Genomic DNA, 17,791 nt, shown 5'->3' on the forward strand with positions numbered 1-17,791 from the left:
ACACACTCAGAGGAAACTAAGAGTGGGATGGATCATTTCTTCCCTGTTATTATCCCCTGACTCTGCACCAATATCATCAGCCCCAACCAACATAAGGATATTATGACCCTACTCCCAGGTTATAGACACCATAAAGTTCCTTATCCTGGGACAAGAGAAACTTGAGTAGAGGCAGGACCAGAAGAATGAAACTCAGACGTGTGCCCCAACATGCCTGAGTGTATTCCTGAGGTAGAGCCACATTCCAGAGTTTTCTCCTTTTCTACCCACACATTAATCACCCTTTATTTTCTAAATGACAGAGAAAATTTATTAACATGTGAGAATTCCTCAACCCACCCGCAAGCAAAAGAATTGTCTTTGTCAGCCTAGTTCATAAATCTTTTATGATACAGAATCAGGAAGTGAGTAGCGGGAAATAAGTCCACAGAAGTATGAGAAAACTAGGAAACTAACCAGAGAAGCTTGGCCAGTCTACATGACAGAGAGCTGGGGGGTGGGGACAGAAGGGATAAATTTAATTGTCAGTAGATATGTTGGGAGGTAGAGAAAAAGAGAATTGGAAAGGAAAAGTAGCAAAATTTTATCGTAAGTGGCTGGTGGATAAGAACAAGTTTCCCTTTAATGTGCTTTGAGAGACTCAAGTAAAAATTGAAATCACTTTTAAATTATTTTTGGTCTAGGCTGGCTTATTTACAGGAAACTCCACCACAGAGATTGGACTATTTGGGTTCTCAGCTTGTTCTACAGTTTTACCTACTACCATCTAATTCAGTAACACCTCTCCATTTTGAGAACTTTGTCTATGTAAGAATCTCTTTACCATACCCTTTCTAATATAATCCATGAGGGACCAACTTGGATTCACAAAGAATAAAGACTTATTTACAAGAAGATATAAAACTAATTTTTATGTTAGATGTCTATTACAGGCCAATCACTGTGAAAATTGCTTTAAGTGTGTTTGCTCCTGGGACCTGGGTGGCTCAGTTGGTTAAGCACTGGATTCTTAGTTTCCGCTCAGGTTGTGATTTCATGAGTTGTGAGACTGAGCCCCCACATCATCGTAGGGCTCTGTGTTCAGTGGGGAGTCTGCCTGAAGATTCTCTCCCTCTGCCCCTCCCCTCACTTGCATGCTCTCTCTCTCTCTCTCTCAAATAAATAAATAAATCACTTAAAAAATAAATTCAAATTGGGATGCCTGGTGGCTCAGCAGTTGAGTGTCTGCCTTGGCTTAGGGCATGATCCCAGAGACTAAGGACCAAGTCCTGCATGGGGGTCCCAGCATGGAGCCTGCTTCTCCTTCTGCCTCTCTTTCTGTGTCTCTCATGAATAATTAAATAAAATCTTTTAAATAAATAAATAAATAAGTGTTTGCTTCTCTATTTAGTAATGAAATATTTTTATCCTGTCTCATTTCAAAAAGGCTAAAAAGCAGCTTATAAGAGTACTTAAAACACATAACATAAATGAAAAGTGAGAGTAAACTTAAAAAAAATATACAATATAATGGCGAGTGCCTAAGTGAAGCCATGTATGAGGCCAAAAATGAATACACCACACAATACGTACACAATGTGTACATACTGATAGACCACACATTTGACTTTAGGCTTTCTAGCAGCTAGTTTGGAGAAGGAAAACCAATCAGTTATATAAATCACCAAGTCCATAAGATTAAAGCAGAGCAAGCTGTTCTTGGTATTAAGACCAAATCAGAATTTCTACAATGGAGAGAAACGCTGCATGATGAACAAAACAACTTCCTCAACAATATCCTTAAATAGAATTTTAAATACAAGTTTCAAACACCATTTCTTATTTTGATGTTGAATAAAAGCTGATGACTTCATAAACTAACTTAAAGCAAGTCTGCACTTCAGAGAGTTATGAAGTATATATTATTTTCCAGCCTCATAGACAAGGAAATTAAGACTCAAAGAGGTTAAGTGATATCTCCAAAGACACACCCAGTAAGATGAACACTTAGATTTTGGGGTTTTGTACAGGGCCACCTGATGCCAAGGTCCATGCTCTTTATGCTACTCTAGCAATGCTAAACCACATAACAAAAGGATTCCTTTGTATCAAAAGTTATTCTCCTCCAAAGTCATCATGATACACATGTATTTCCTTCTCAAAAACATGGAAAATATATGTTCTCAGGAGATAGTATTATAAGTCTCTGTTATAAGAGAAAGGCTCCCCTCAACTTTGGGGTGGTTTCTATTCCAGCATCAGTATTTATTTAAATATTCATTTAAAAGTAACTGAAGTAGGTGGCACCTATCAACAATGCCCTTAAGTATAAGCCTGCAGAAGAGGCTGACCCCTGTGAGTGGTAACTGAGATCTGGTTGTGTTGAAGGTGTCTTCCCAGATATCCTCCCAGGACCAGCAGGTGAAGGCATCACTGGAGACATTCCTCTTTTCTAAGGATGGGATGATAGGAAGAGATGTTCATAAGAAGATGGGAAGAAGGCTGGGTCATGGTGGCAGGCTCAAGGAACAGGAAAGTGTTCCCCAGACTCAAGCAGCTGAGGACCAACAGGAAAACTTTGAGCTAAAACTCTCAGTGAAGATCAGTTCTTTAAACTAACAAATAATCTGGGCCTTGTATGTTCCGGACTTAAAGCTATTCCACAGAAAAGAGGGATGAGCAAAAAGAGAAGACCTTCCCCACAGAGCTTATATTTCAATGGGGGACACAGACATTATTGAAATAAACATACATTTACAAAGCTACACTTTTCTCTTCCCTAGAATCAGATGAATATACTGAATTTCCCAGGACCCAAGGAACTCAGTGCAAAGAGCAGTTGCATTTCAAAACAGCATAACCTGAAAGGAGAAAAGCACCCTCTTGTGGCCCTCTGAGTGGTGGCACCTGAAAAAAACCCTAGTTCTCAGAGGTAGGAGGTTGCCCTGGACAGACAACCTGAAGTAGGCGGCCCTAAAGCAGCTGAAGTGTTGGTGGGCAATATTTTGCTTCTGTCATAAAGCTCTCTTCAGTGTTGAATCAGCCATTTAGTTAGAAGACATTTTCCCATGTGTCTATTGTTAAGTGGTTTTACTTCTGAACACCTGGACTCTTTTGGTGTGGGCTCAAGTACACATTTTATAGGCAAGGGATCAGTCTGATTCTATTTCCATTTGCCCTGCAACTCTAACATGCAGCAGGGCCTAGAACAGGGAAGCATTCAATAAATGTACAGTGAATAAATAAATGAACGGCACTATGCCATCCAGCCTGATATTGCCTGCTTTGTGGGATCTTCGTAAGCCTGGACAAGTAATCACAGTGGTCAAGTCCCTGAATTCTCTGAAAATAAATGATTTCTTAAAATGTAAAATACAATTTATGTCCCTCCCAAGAGTCTCTATGAAAAGGATAATATTCACAAGGGATATACTTTGTGTTTGGAGCTAAGCCTAGTATGGCTTAATTTACAGTAGAGTAACATGTAAATTTATGATAATAAATTATATTATTTAAATGAAATTATAAAAATAAGAGTCGCTCACTCATATTCAACTTTCATGAATGCTGACACTTCTTGAAGAATATGGAGGTCTGATCTGTATTCAGGCCTGAATACCAGCATGAACCACAAGAGCCCAGGGACTGCTGGTTTCAAGTATGTAGATCAGAAGCCCAAATACCCACATAGTATATTTAGCGTTTCTAGCATGTCTCACTCAAGAGGCCATGAGGAAATCAGCTCAATACAGGGATGACACTGACAAAAATCACTCAATACCATTTCGCAGACGTCACTGGGAAAGACTAGGACAAGAAGGAAGAGAAAAGAAGTACATTAGAGGATGTGATGGAAGAAGTATGACAAAAAGAGAAAGTGTAGAATAAAAAACATTTTTTATTCTATTTTTTATTCAAACTATTTTCTGTAACACTTAATCCACAGAATCCAAAAGCAAAGAAACTAGTCAGTGGTCTCTGAAGGAGGGAATTGATTTTGAGACATGTTGATTATGTCTCTAATTCTGAAGCTCATGAAATACTCTACTGAATTAAGAAATACCAAAGGCTGAGAGAAATACTTCTGGCCAAAGATTTAATCCATCTGAGTTGAAAAGACCACAGGACACAGAAGGAGACATGGCTACCTAAATAGTCCATCATAGAACTGCGATAGCCTCCCACTGGATTCCACTTTTTGGGTTGAAAGTCTCCTCTGTCCTCTATATCTGGCTGGGCTCAAGCATCAGCTTTAACACCTGTATCTGGGATGTTTGCAAGGGAGTTAATGGTGACCAGAGAAACAGCTAAGTCACATCAAATCCTCATTATTCATAATTTTTGAACCTTATCTCTGAGGTTTGCTACACACAGTAATCCTACATCACTCCCAACCACCATCCTTGTAAAATTTATGGGAGGAGTGATTAAAGTATTAACTTTGGAGTCAGAGACACAAGGCTTTGAACTCTAGGTGTTTCAGTTAGTAGCTGTGCAAACTTGGGCAGGTTTATTTACCTCTCTGGAAGCAAAAGCTTCCTCAGAGCTCAAATGCAGATTATAATAGTACCTAGTTTCATTGAATTCTAGTAAGAACCAAATGATATGACTGACATATGTAAATCTCTTAGTAAATGTCTGGAAAATAATAGGCTTTCTATATATTTTTAAATGTCTTACCTGAGTCCAAAGATATCAAATGACTTGTCTGAGGTGACACAGAAGCAACCCAGCACCATTTGCTCTTCATTATCATGAATGGGTTTCAATTACTACTTGTATTACATATTATTTACCTCCTAATCTAGTCTATTAGGAAATGTGCTAAAATTAAAAAGAGACTTGTCTCATGCCTCCTAAACCTTTCAATCTTTTTAGAGAAATAATTATTAATCATCATTCTCTGTTCATAAACATTCAGTTAGGCTCACATCCAAATGTCAAGTGCTCAGACCTGTAAACATTTAAATAATTTTGCCAGTAAAATTTCATGAGTTTCCTCATAAAGTGTTTCAATTAACTCCACTTGCTAGATGTGAACTTATTCCTTAAAACAGCAATTAATCTTAGCTGGTGGTGTTTTGGTTTTCTCTTTAATAAAATTAATATATCCTTGAGGACAGGATTGTGGCTTCCACTTCCTTCCTACCCTACCCCATATTTGGCAAGGTATTAAGTCTATGTAGATATTTAATATCTGTGTGATCAGGTACTTCCTGGGTATTACTCAATACTACTACAATAACTTCTAGTTTAAGAAAAAGAAAACAGGGCAGCCCCGGTGGCCAGTGGTTTAGCGCCACCTTCGGCCCAGGGTGTGATCCTGGAGACCTGGGATCGAATCCCACATCAGGCTCCCTGCATAGAATGGAGCCTGCTTCTCCCTTTGCCTGAGTCTCTCTCTGTCATGAATAAATAAATAAAATCTTAAAAAAAAAAAAGAAAAGGAAATAAACTGAGTCTCCTTCTCAAACTAAAGGTTAGGATGATAAAAATCTTAAAATTTTAAGAACATAGTTTCAAACAGAGGAACCACTTTGAGGACCTTGTAACAACTTCAGACTATGTGGATACAGTGAACCAGCCTCCTTGAGCTTCCAGACCCACCATTTCTCAGCAGTCCATGTAGCGAGGAGAGAACCTCCACAATGTTAAAAACAATTAAAGAGTAATATAATCTAAATTTCATCAGCCTGTGGGTTCACATGAGATATCATTGACAATAGTATCTCCCCTTTCATTCACTCTTTGTATCTGAATAGTGTAAGACTTCAACAATGCCATCCTTCCCTAGCTTTTCTAATTACATGGTAGCCACCACTTGTGTAATCACGGACAGTCCTCCTATAACCTGGTCTCTGTCTCTGCCCACCCTTCATACTATACCTAAAGTCATAGAATATAGCCACTTATTAGGCAATGGAAATTCTAATTCCTTGCCTGGGATTCTGTGCCTAATGTTCACAAATCTATAAACCCATCAGATGCCAGAATGGTGCCTTGCTCCCTCCCTTCACTGCCCACTTGATTACAGCACACAGTCATCCTTAGAATGTAAGAGAGGATGCCACAGTTCTGGATGCCCTCACTTATCAAGCCCACATAGGTCAAAATACTGTGGTTAGAGACATATGCTCCAGGGTCAGACCACCTAGGAAAGAATTCTAGACTTAACGCTAGGGTAAACTACTGAACTTGGGTAAACTACTGACCCTGTCTGAGCCTAGTCTCCTTCTCTGTAAAATAGGGATAACACTATTATCCCAAAGGTTTATTATAAAGAGTAGATTCAACGACATGTGAAAAGCAGCCAGTATAGTATGTTGCACATAGTAAACACTCAATAAATGTTCACTCTTGTTATATCCTGAGAATGAATCACTGGAGAATCATTTAGCAATTGATTGCCATATGTGGCAAGAAAACTAAAAGTAAATTCTTTTTTGCCAGGCATTATTCTGGACTACTCTCACATAGTTTAATATACACGACAACCACTGAAGTAAACATTGTTCTCACTAGTTTTATAGGCTCATAGAAGCCACTTACCCAAAGTTATTTTGTCTAAATAAAAGAATAGCCAGTAGCTATTTAAAGCCCCTGTTTCCTCAGTTAAGCCAAGGTGCCTCTTATGCTTCAGAGGATGAGAACTCTTCATCGGTGACACAGTTACAGTGAAATTAGCAACATACTCATAGGTTTAAATTGCACTCCAGAAAGTTGTCTGACTCCAGCCTATTTCAGTTTCTGTTTACAGTTCTTAAGGATATAGCCATCCTCACAACTGTTGGATTGTCACCTTTGAAGTTTTACTGTGAAGTCAACAAGGATGTGTTTTTACAAAGTAACCTGAAGATCCTGCCTCAGGCCTGATGACTTCCCAGCAGGAGCCCAGCAGTGGTTTATCTCAAAGACTTTGAGCCCACTGGCTCTTCTAAGCCCCTTTATAGGTAAAAGATTGGAATCGATTAATCATTTCTGAGGCATTGACTTCCTACCCTGGAGTTGGGGGCCCCATTGTTTAGAAGAGAGTGGAAAAGGTGAGGTACAGGCTGCTGCTTTCAGGCTCTGGCATGGGTCACTCACTAAGGCTGGGAATGTAAGAGTTCAGGCCAGCACTCATGGTTTTCCTATTCCCAGGTCTGAGTTCAATTACCACCTTCCTCTACACCACTTTGTGAGACCTCATCTATCAGGAAGTATTATCTTTGATAGTTCAAGAGACTAAATTCCAGTAAGACCTTTCCTAAATCTTCATATGCCTCTCAATAGAAAGGTACTTCGGAAGAAGAGTGCTCTAAGAGACTCCTTTAAAATCCTGTCTTCCAGTTTCTGTTAACTGTAAGGGCAAAATACAAAATACAAAGTTTTTACCCATTTTCATTTCTGAAGTCAGAATATACCACACAATAGATGCATGCATTTGATGTGAGAGTATCCCCATTTTTCTCAAAAGTTGTTATTACTCCAGTGATGCGTCAATATTTACAAAAACTGCTTAGAATTCAGTAAAAGCCAAATAAAGACAACACCTTCCTCTGAGTTCCCTTGGTATTTTGTATGTTCTTCTATTATTTTTTAAACCATTTATTTTCATATCTGTCTCCTCTACTAGTCTAGAAATTCCTGAAAACCATTTGTTTTCTATCTGTGTCCCCTACTAATCTGTAAATATCTTAAGAGATGGAACTTCTTTTTGTTTGTCTTTATAGTCTCAGCAAAATGTTGTTTCTAAAATCTAGTTGAGTGATCAACAAATGTTTGGATGGCTGGATGGAGGGAGGGATGGATTAGATGGATGGACAGACGGACAGACAGATGGAAGACTTTGCGAAGTAGGTGTTTGAGCCAATCTAACTTGAATTTCTCTTTCATGGTGTCATCTTTTCACAGATCATAAGTTTAGAGATTTTAGAGATGATAATACCATCGACCAACGTCTCCCATTTCTTTTTTCTTTGTAGTTCTAGCCATTCAGAGGGCATGAAAGGAGTCCCAGGGTCCTCCATCCACCCATTTTCTTTACAGACAAGCAAGTTTCTTCAAAAGGATATGTTTAGTCAGTTTCAACTTCAATGGCTTTTTAAATGCCATCTCATTTCCGTCTTGAAGAGTCCAACTCTGCAGACCATTGTAATATTGATATGTACAAAAATTTTTAAAAGCTGTTATTTATTGAGAGGTCTCCATGCCAGGCACTATGTTATTGCTTTATATATTATAATGATTCAATCTTCATGAACACCCTAGGAGGTTCAGACAGCTTAAGTAACCTATCCAAGATGACATAGCTAATAAGTAAAACAGTAAGAATGTGAACTCAGTCTAAGTCCAGAGTTCTACATTTTATTTATTTATTTATTATTTATTTTATTTATTTATTTGAGAGAGCAGAGTGAGAGAGAGAGCACAAATGGGGGAGGCAAGAGAGAGGGAAAAACAGACCCCCTGCTAAGCAGGGAGCCTGACATGGGGCTCAATCCCAGAACCCTGGGATCATGACCCAAACTAAAGACAGATGCTTAACTACCTGAGCCACCCAGGTGGCCCCCAGAGTTCTACATTTTTATCTCTAATAAAATCACCCACGTGTCTCTTACATAGCTATTTTGAGGGTTTTATTGTTTTTAAAAAATATTTGCTTATTTATTTAAAAGGCAGAGAGAGAACAAGCAGGGGAGAGGGAAAAAGAGAGAGAGACTCTTAGGCAGATTCCCCACTGAGCACCGAAGTGACATGGGGCTCAATCTCATTGCCTGAGATCAGGACCTGAGCTGAAGCCAAGAGTCAGATGCTTAACCTGCTGAACCATCCAAGCACTCCTTAAGGGTTTATTCTCAATGATCAGCTGCTTTCATTCTATCACAGATGTGCAATACTTTAAATATGTTAATGCTGATTATTAAGCAGGACATAGTTAGGAAATAATTTTACTACTTCCATGAGGGTACCTGGGTGACTCCGTCAGTTAAGCATCTGACTCTTGATTTCCCCTCAGGTCATGATCTCAGGGTTATGGGATCAAGCCCTGCTGGATGTGGAGCCTGCTTAAGATTCTCTCTCTCTCTCCTGCCCCTCCACACACACACACCCTCTCTTAAAAAAAAAATTAATCCCATTAAATGGGATAGGATTCTATTACAAAGAACTTTGAAATGAGAGCTGAGAATAGGAAACATAACAGGAAAACATATGGAAACGCAAGGTGCTGACTGTCTTTGCTGCCTGTACCGTCCAGCAATTTTCCCTCAAAGGGAGCAGTGAAGTCACAGGGGATCATCCACTCTGTGTAATGTAACACGTCTTGATTAAATTTTAAAAGGAAGAAAAGGAAAGTGTAGTCTCTATACTGTCTACTTGAAGGTTAGGGCATATACAAGAGGCTGATGTTTTCTCTCACTAGCTGTTGGAATGTATCATATAACTTGTGCCCACTTAGGAATCAAGTTTGGGAAAGGATTCCTATCTATGAATTCCCAGTAGCTGTTTTTATTAGCATCTTGGGACATTAATGTTGCTTCTAACTTAATTATTCATGCTATTTTCAACCACATATTATATCACCATCAACTCAGTCCAAAGACTAAAATAAAACAATCCTTGGAAAATTCCAGTGGCATACTCATCCAGAGGGATGTGACCTACAAAAGGCTTACTCAAATGCCTGCTCAAAGTCCCAGCATTCTCTGTTCCTCACATGCACAACGGAAGTGGTCCCAACCCAGACTATATTTGCAATCTCAAATTCTTTACTCACCCCCACCTGCTAGGCCAAAGACTTTCCCTCCGAGGACATGCCCCAACTTGTAGAAAGAATTATATCAATTAGAAACACTGCATTGACAGTGGTCGAGAATAAGCTGTGCCAGGAGTTCACATGTCATGAATACCAGCCATGTTTGGTTATTTATAACACAAAGTCAGGGCAATGGAATACTGACTCTTATAGGCTGCTTCTCTGGTCACTATGTTGCATTTTAATTCATATCACAGACTAATTAAACAGACTAAAAAGTACAAACTGGAGCTCAAATTTTCAAAAGGGAGATAAAGAAGACTGAATCTAGAATGTACTGAATACCTACTAAAGGGCAGGCCTTGTGCTGGGACTTTACTTATGTTACCTCTTTAATTCCCACCACAATCATACGAAGGAGGTATTGTTGTCTCCATCTTACAGATAAGGAAGGAAACATAACCTCCAAAGGATTAAATATCCTACCCAGGTAAGTGGTAAAGTCAGGATGAAGACCAAGACCATGTGACACAAATTCCATGTTTGTTTTTACTACAAGATCGAATTTCTCCCACACTGCCTAGTCCAGGACCAGAAGCAGAATAAGGTTTAAGATGTACAGATTTTGCAGTAGGACATCCTGAGCATTTAAATCTGCTTCATCACTTCTTAGCTATGTGACCTCATCAAGTTATTCAACCTCTCCAAACCTCAGTTTCCTCATCTTTAAAAAAGGAGAGATTGTTATAATGCTACCTCATAAATTTTAAATACTTGGCAATAATTATGATGATGGCCGTATTCCCCCCACAAAGCCTCCTCACCTGTTAAATAGAATAGTAATAACAAGGATTAATATTAACTGAATACTTACCATAGGCCAGGCACTGCGGTGAGGGTTTTACATGAATTACCTCATTTAATTCTAATAATCTAGTGAAATAATATTAGCTAACACTTCTTGAACACTATGTACCAAGATCTATTTAGATCTTTACTCATATTAACTAGTGAGTAACTGAGGCAGGTAATATTGTTGTTCCAAATTTGCAAATAAGAAAACAAAAGCTCAGAGAAGATAAGTAAATTGCCCATTGTTACATAGCTAGGAAAAGATGAAACCATGTTAAGAACTCAGGCAGCTACACTTAGGTGTTCACAATCTTAAACTTGAGTTTCATGCTCCTAGACTTGGGCTAGGTATCTGACACAGTACCTATACTTAAAGTGCTCTCAGATGTATTGAAGTTATAAGACCTACACATTTAATAAATGGGATGCTATAATGTTATAGCCAAATGTCCAAAATATGCAAAATATACATCAGAGGCCTTGGAAGATATATGAGGCAGTGGGGATGGTGGTCTATGTATTCTGGAGAAGCCTTCCTGGAGAATATGTGGCTTTTACTGAGCCTCGTGGGATCAAGTCAGTGAGGGGGTGAGGGGGGGGGAATGTTTCAAGAGGGAGACTCAGCAAACATGGAAATGTAGACATGAGCCACTTGTGGGGAAGAATTTTTTTTGTGTGTGTGTGTGTTGAAAATTTTATTAACATTTAGTTTAAAAAGCTTTATACCCATGCCAAGCCAATTCATAGAAGGTTCTCAAAGCAGTTACCCATTAGGGTTTGGTCCTTTGTTTAGAAGTCATGGGGCCTTGGTGTTTTTTTGTTAAGCGGTTTAAGAATTCATTATCTTGGTCCAGGGCTGGTAATGTTGCACCACTTTCTTCTCCCTCACAAAAATGGTTCTTGATAATGTTCAAAGCAGTCAGGGCAAACTGAGGATTCTCATGAAGTTGAAAAGCCTCAATTTTATCAATGCCACCAATTTTTTCTATCAGAAGACACAGATTTTCCTTCTCTGAAAGCTTCTCTGCTACCTGGAGGATAAAAGAGATAACGTCAAGGATGATGATAACAATTTTGGTGTCTTGGATGGTAAGCAGATTCACCAGTGGTTCCTGGACTCCAGAGTGGACAAGGTGGATCAACTGGTCTATGGTGCCTCCAGTTGTGAAGTTAGCCACGGTCCAAACAGCCTCTTTCTGGACTTTAAATTCTCCATTTTTTAGCAGAGCCACCAAGGGAGGCAGCATGCCGCAAGCGATCAGCCGCTGGATATGTTGGCAGGGCCCTGCAGCCACATTGCTCAAGGCCCAAGCTGCCTCCTCCTGGATGGAGGACTTGGGGTGCATCAGGAGTTGGGGTAGCACGTTCAGCATGCCCGCGTCAATGGCCATCTGGGTCTGGTAATCCGTTCCTGTGACGATGTTCCCGATTGTGCGGAGAGAAGGGGTCAAGACATTGAGCTCTGAGCTGCTCATAAGCTGGACCAGCCTGGGCAGGACCCCTGTGTTGACCACTTGGCCGATGCGCTCATTGCAGCCATTGGTGAGGTAGGACAGGGCCCAGCAGGTATCCGAGAGAACCTCGCTGTCTTGGTGCTGCAGGAGGTGGGACAGGACAGGCAACATTTGTTTCATGGCTGTCTTGCAAAAGATGGGTTTCATGTTGGAGAGATAAAATTAGACCTGAGGTGAGGACTGACTGCAGAAGACCCTTGACCACAGTCTTAAAAATTGGGCATCATTTATAAGAGACAATTAGAAGCATTAGATTCTTGAGGAGGGGGGTTACCTGCTAAGAGTGCACCACATAGCATGGCTTAGTGCGGAGAGACGAGAAAGACAGGGAGGAGGCCCCAGCAGGCACCTCAGCATGAGGCAATGAGCACTCTCTCTGACTAAAGTGATAGCAGCAGGAGACACAAAGAAAGAAGGTATACTGTGAGAACAAAATCAATAGGGCTTAGTGAAAGACTGATACAGGAGACATTTAGAGAAAAGGTCTGTGATGTAAGGATTTGTGCCTAGCTCAGCCAACCTCATATCCCCACACTAGGCTCTATTAATGACTGACTGACACATCAGTACATGCTGAAAACATGTTTGTCAACTAAACGAATGAGTCATCTAGCTACCAGCCCAAGCCCTTCATTTTGCACATGAGGAAACAGATCCCTAAGGTTATGTGAATCAATCAAAATTATTTAAGTGTAAGCAGCAAAATCTAAACTAAACCCCCAAATCCTGACTACTACTCCAGAATTTTTTCTGCTATAATTTGTTCTCAATTCAGAAAATCTTGAGGACTATAACATTGATAACAGAAATTGAGATTTGGAGAGAGATTACTGGGGTTCTTGGATAGCACCAATCTGGTTTTGGACATATAAACGCTGACATGATGACAGAATTTCTAACTTGAAAAGTCCTGTAAGAGGTTTTCAATCCAGAATTCGAGTAAAAGTGAAAATTAGCAACCAGAGATAGACTTATTTGAGAATCATAAATATAGAACTATTAGTTGAAGACATGAGGAATATATTTTTGTAATATCATGAATAAGAAATGTTTTTGGTCCCCCATTACTTTAAATATTTTTTAGTGTATTAAAGAATTGTTGAACAAGCAATGCACTTAACTGCAATCAGTATGTTAATGTTTCTGGAATCACTTCATTTGGTCATGTTAATCTTGATATGCCTGCATACACAGTGATTCAGGGACTGCTGCATTGGCTAGGCTATATTGGTGCCCTCTGAAAACATGCCAGGGTTCCAGATCTGTCTCTGTGGGTCCTGTTACCATCTTTATTCTGTACTGTAGTTAGATCTTGCCAACTATTATTTTCAAAGGCAAAGCAAAAAATCTTAAAACTTTTCTGAGACTTATAGAATATGCCTATGCTATAAATGAAGCAGAGTCCTTGGATATTTTTGGTGCTTCATCGTTCATGAATCAGCCCATATATCCCCTTATCTGAGAAGTCTTGCCTAAACCCCACCTGCGATCCTTATGCCTGCCCCCATTAAGCAGTCAGTCATTCCTTTCCCTGCATTCTTTCAGTACTCTAAACATATTTCAGTTGGAGTGTATGGCATATTGCTTTGTAACTGGTTCTGTGTATATCTTTTCAACCTGTGAATGTGTGTGTCTGCAAAAGTGGATTTTTTTATTTCAAGTTTCTATTTAAATTCTAGTTAGTTAACATATACAGTAAAATTGGCTTCAGGTATAGAATTTAGTGATTCTTCACTTACATACAATACCCAGTGCTCATCACAATAAGGGTCCTCCTTAATCCCCAGCACCCATTTAACCCCTCCCCCACCCACCTCCCTCCATCAACCCTCAGTTTGTTCTCTATAGTTAAAAGTCTCTTATGATTTGCTTCCCCCCCTCTCTTTTTTCCCCTTTCCCTATATTCACCTGTTTTGTTTCTTAAATTCCACATATGAGTGAAATCACATGAGAGAAAGAGAGCACACAAGCACATGAGCAGTGAGGGAGGGGCAGAGAGAAGGAGAGAGAGAATCTTAAGCAGGATCTACACCCAGCACAGGGCCCCACAAAGAGCTCATCCCATATCCCTGACATCATGACCTGAGAGGAAAACAGAGTTAGATGCTTAAACAACTGAGCTACCCAGGTGCCCCAAGATTTTGTTCTTTTTCATGGCCAAGTAATACTACATTGTTTATATATGCCACAACTTCTTTATCAGTCAGTGGACATCTTTTAATCTTCCTCATTTTCTCTTTTTTAAAGATTTTATTTATTTATTTGAGAGAGAGAAAGCACAAGTAGGGGAAGTAGCAGAGGGAGAGGGAAAAGCAGGCTCCCTGCTGAGCAGGGACCCTGATGCAGGGCTCAATCCCAGGTCCCTAGGATCATGACCTGAGCTGAACACAGACCTTAACCAGATGAGCCACCCAGGTTCCCCCCAATCTTTCTCATTTTCATGACATCAGTGCTGGCACATGGCAGAAATTTAATTCATTCCGGTGAAATCTTTTAATATCTGGGCATCAGAAGAGTCAGATAATCAAGTTTTATCTTGCAATTTATGAGACAAAGAAACCATATCCACACAAATTCATTCAGCAAGAGGGAGAAATTATTTCCCTTTCATAGAAACCTCCATAAGGGCAAACAGCTAGGGAGTATTAATGAGCATAATGTATGTGGAGAGAGGAAACTGATCTCACTGGAGCAGAAAAACAGCAGTTGAATAGGAAAGGAAGATAAAGTTGGGTAGGGTGAGTGGGATCAGATTGTGGAGGGGTTAAATGAAAGTTGGTATATTAGTTTTCTATCATTACTGTAACAAACTATAACAAACTTGGTGGCTTAAAATAACATAAACCTATTATCTTATAGGTCTGAAGCCCAAAAGTCAAAGATGGGTCTCACTAGGCAAAACCTGCACTCCTTTCTGGATGATTTAGTGGAGAATCCATTTTCTTGCCTTCTAGAGGCTGCCCACATTCTTGACTCATTACTGTTTTCCAACATCAAAGACAGATTACAAGAATATTTTAACCCTTCTTTGTGTAAAAATAATGCTGGCCTTAAGAAATGGCCCATCCGTCTTACTGTGGGATGTCCACATGCATAATATTTTGAATGGTTTTAATTCATTTACTGGGATTTGAGTTCCTATTAAACTAGTGAGTAGTATGATTCCCATGACACTGATAGGCTGTGTGATTCTTTCGCTTCTGCATAACACTAATTAATAATGACAATACAATGATCCTGAGTGTAGTTATTATCTTTCTTAGAGCTCAAGGAATTTCATATAATTTATCCTTTTTCTTTCAAAAATATGCCTACAACATCACCAGCTACAGTATCACTATTTGAAATTAAAATAAGGAATAATTTTCCAACATCAGTGAAAGCCCATAAGGAAGTTTATAAATATGATGACCTGACTTTAAAAAAGTCAAACCAGGGGTGCCTGGGTAGTGCAGTCCATCGGGCATCTAACTCTTGGTTTGCCTCAGGTTATCATCTCAGGGTCATGGTCGTGAGATCAAGTCCCACATCAGGCTCTGTGCTCAGCAAGAGTCTGCTTAAGACTCTTTCTCCCTCCCCCTCTGCCCTTTCCTCCCTCCCCTCTCCACTCTCTCTCTCTCAAATAGATAAAAATCTTTGGAAAAAAATAGTCAAACTGTTTTTATATATACAAATCATAAATTTAAAAAAATAATTAAGTGAACCTTCCTGAAGTTAACTAATTCTATCTTTAAAGTATAGGTGATAACGTCTGTGTTCATTCATTCACTCTGTTAGTAAGTGTTCCTGTAAAGTCCCAGGTACCAGATATCATTCTAGGCATAAGGGTCCAATAAAAACAAGATAAAGTAATCATTCGGGAGCTTACTCTTAGTAGGACACAGACCATATACTTCTAACAAACATATTAAGAGACAAATCATCTTTTAGGTAGTGAAAAGCACCCTGAATAAAAAGGAAAAATAGCACAGGGTAGAAAGAAAGAGGAAGGGAGTGTTATTTTAGTTAGGATGGTCAGAAAAGGCCTGAGCAGATATTTGAATTAGGAGCAAGCCATGTGAAGAAACAAATAAAGGATAAACATACCAATTTGATCCAAAGAACAAGTATTAATTAAGCATAGACTATGGACCAGGAATTATTTTTCAGGACAAACCAGAAGAGACAAAGAAACAGCAAAAAGTATATGTACCATTGAGTTATATCAACAAATATCTACCAAACACAATTATACCTTAGGGGTCAGTCTAACTACTCCTATTTCTAGATTATGGTTTTAAAAGTTTTTGCAATAAAACCATTTGTTTAAGGTCTCATGTGGAATTCCAATATATCAAACAAATAAAAATGAGTTGTGTTGAAGGATTTGTGGATGTCCATAGGCCCATCCTGTCTCCTCTTCAAAAGTTCCCACTCCCGCTTTGTAATGATGTTAATTTCTTAGTTTTGATAATTGTACCATGGTTGTATAAAATGTTAACATTAGGAGAAGCTGGGTAAAGGATATATAGGAACTCATTGTACTAATTTTACAACTCTTCTGTAAGTCTAAACTTATTTTCAAGTAAAAAGTTCAAAGGAAAAAAAAAAACTGACTCTTGTCATTACCAGGCAGACCATTTAGGGTATTGGAAACACCATCATGCCTTGCTGATTTAGCCTACTTACAAAGGACCTTCAGGAAGGGGCAAGCTCCTTTTTGTGTAGTTTGTTTTGGTTTTTAATCATTCTCAACATCAGAAAATTATTTCTTATGACTCCTTAAACACCTCATGCTCTGGAATAAACCCACTTTTCAAGTTTTGTTATCAATTAAGAGAATTAGAGAATTAAATTTCCTTCTACAAAATAATACTTTGTGATATGTTAGAGAACCACATAATTCTTTATCAACGTTCTTTATCCAAGTTAATAGCAACGCCTTTATATTTTCTCACAGGTTTTCTTTTTCCACATTTGAATCTTTCAAGGGACTTTCCACTTTAAGTTCTTCTTGACCTTCTGAAACTATGGTGTCCACAGTTTACCAATGGTCTTCCGAAAAATAAATAAATAGAAACAAAATTAAAAGAGGATCCAGTCAGCGTCAAATATCTTGGGTGAGAAGGGAGTAATATTCAGACTTTATATACAATATTCCTATTTGGATATTATTGCCGTAACAACCTCGCTACATTACCATATTTTGTTTTTTCTTACACATTTTTTCTCACCATTTATGACAGTTGTTAAGCCAAGTGCCCCAGGCATTTGCTCCTAACCAATGAACAGCCAGACTGGGAACTTCAAGTCTTTCAGCAAGTCACAACTGCCAAAAATGCTCTCTCGCCAGGAGACATATTCCCTGAATTATATAAAGGGAAATTCATTCTGAAATCATTCACCTGATATCATTAAACAATAAGAAAAGCAAATCAGCTAAGTCTATGACCTTGTCTGTTAGACCTCTCCATGCTTTAGTTCCCTATATGAAAAACAAGGACAAGAGTGTTTACCAACTTCACACGAGTGTTGCAAGAGTTGATTAATGCTTATACAGCACCATCTGATGAGAGGTTCTATGGCTGTTACCAGTTATAATAGGCTATAGAATGCCTGGGTCCCTTAAGAGCATTCCCTCCAATCTTGGTACCATGATTGTAGGTGACTTGCTGAGGCCCGTCACTACTTTGTGACCCAACTGTACTTTCAGACATGCACACTGAGCGCC

At 39.1% G+C, this 17,791-nt stretch overlaps 1 protein-coding gene across 7 annotated transcripts in view; it reads right to left on the reverse strand.

Moving 5' to 3' along the window:
- LOC102151797 (importin subunit alpha-8-like) overlaps positions 1-17,791 on the reverse strand; it is a 256,796-nt gene that overhangs the window by 156,814 nt on the left and 82,191 nt on the right. For 2 of the 7 annotated variants that reach the window (XM_038564663.1, XM_038564664.1), the window contains one exon: positions 9,504-12,203. The exons of 4 other annotated variants lie outside the window; for them this stretch is intronic. In XM_038564663.1, coding sequence (XP_038420591.1) covers positions 11,338-12,201 — 864 coding nt within the window. In that variant the 5' untranslated portion in view covers positions 12,202-12,203 and the 3' untranslated portion in view covers positions 9,504-11,337. Of the gene's footprint in view, positions 1-9,503; positions 12,204-12,355; positions 13,800-17,791 lie in introns of those variants that run through there. One more of the 7 variants, XM_038564662.1, reaches the window with a different exon arrangement.

Source organism: Canis lupus, chromosome 19 (genome assembly GCF_011100685.1).
Source record: "Canis lupus familiaris isolate Mischka breed German Shepherd chromosome 19, alternate assembly UU_Cfam_GSD_1.0, whole genome shotgun sequence".
Lineage (NCBI taxonomy): Eukaryota > Metazoa > Chordata > Mammalia > Carnivora > Canidae > Canis > Canis lupus.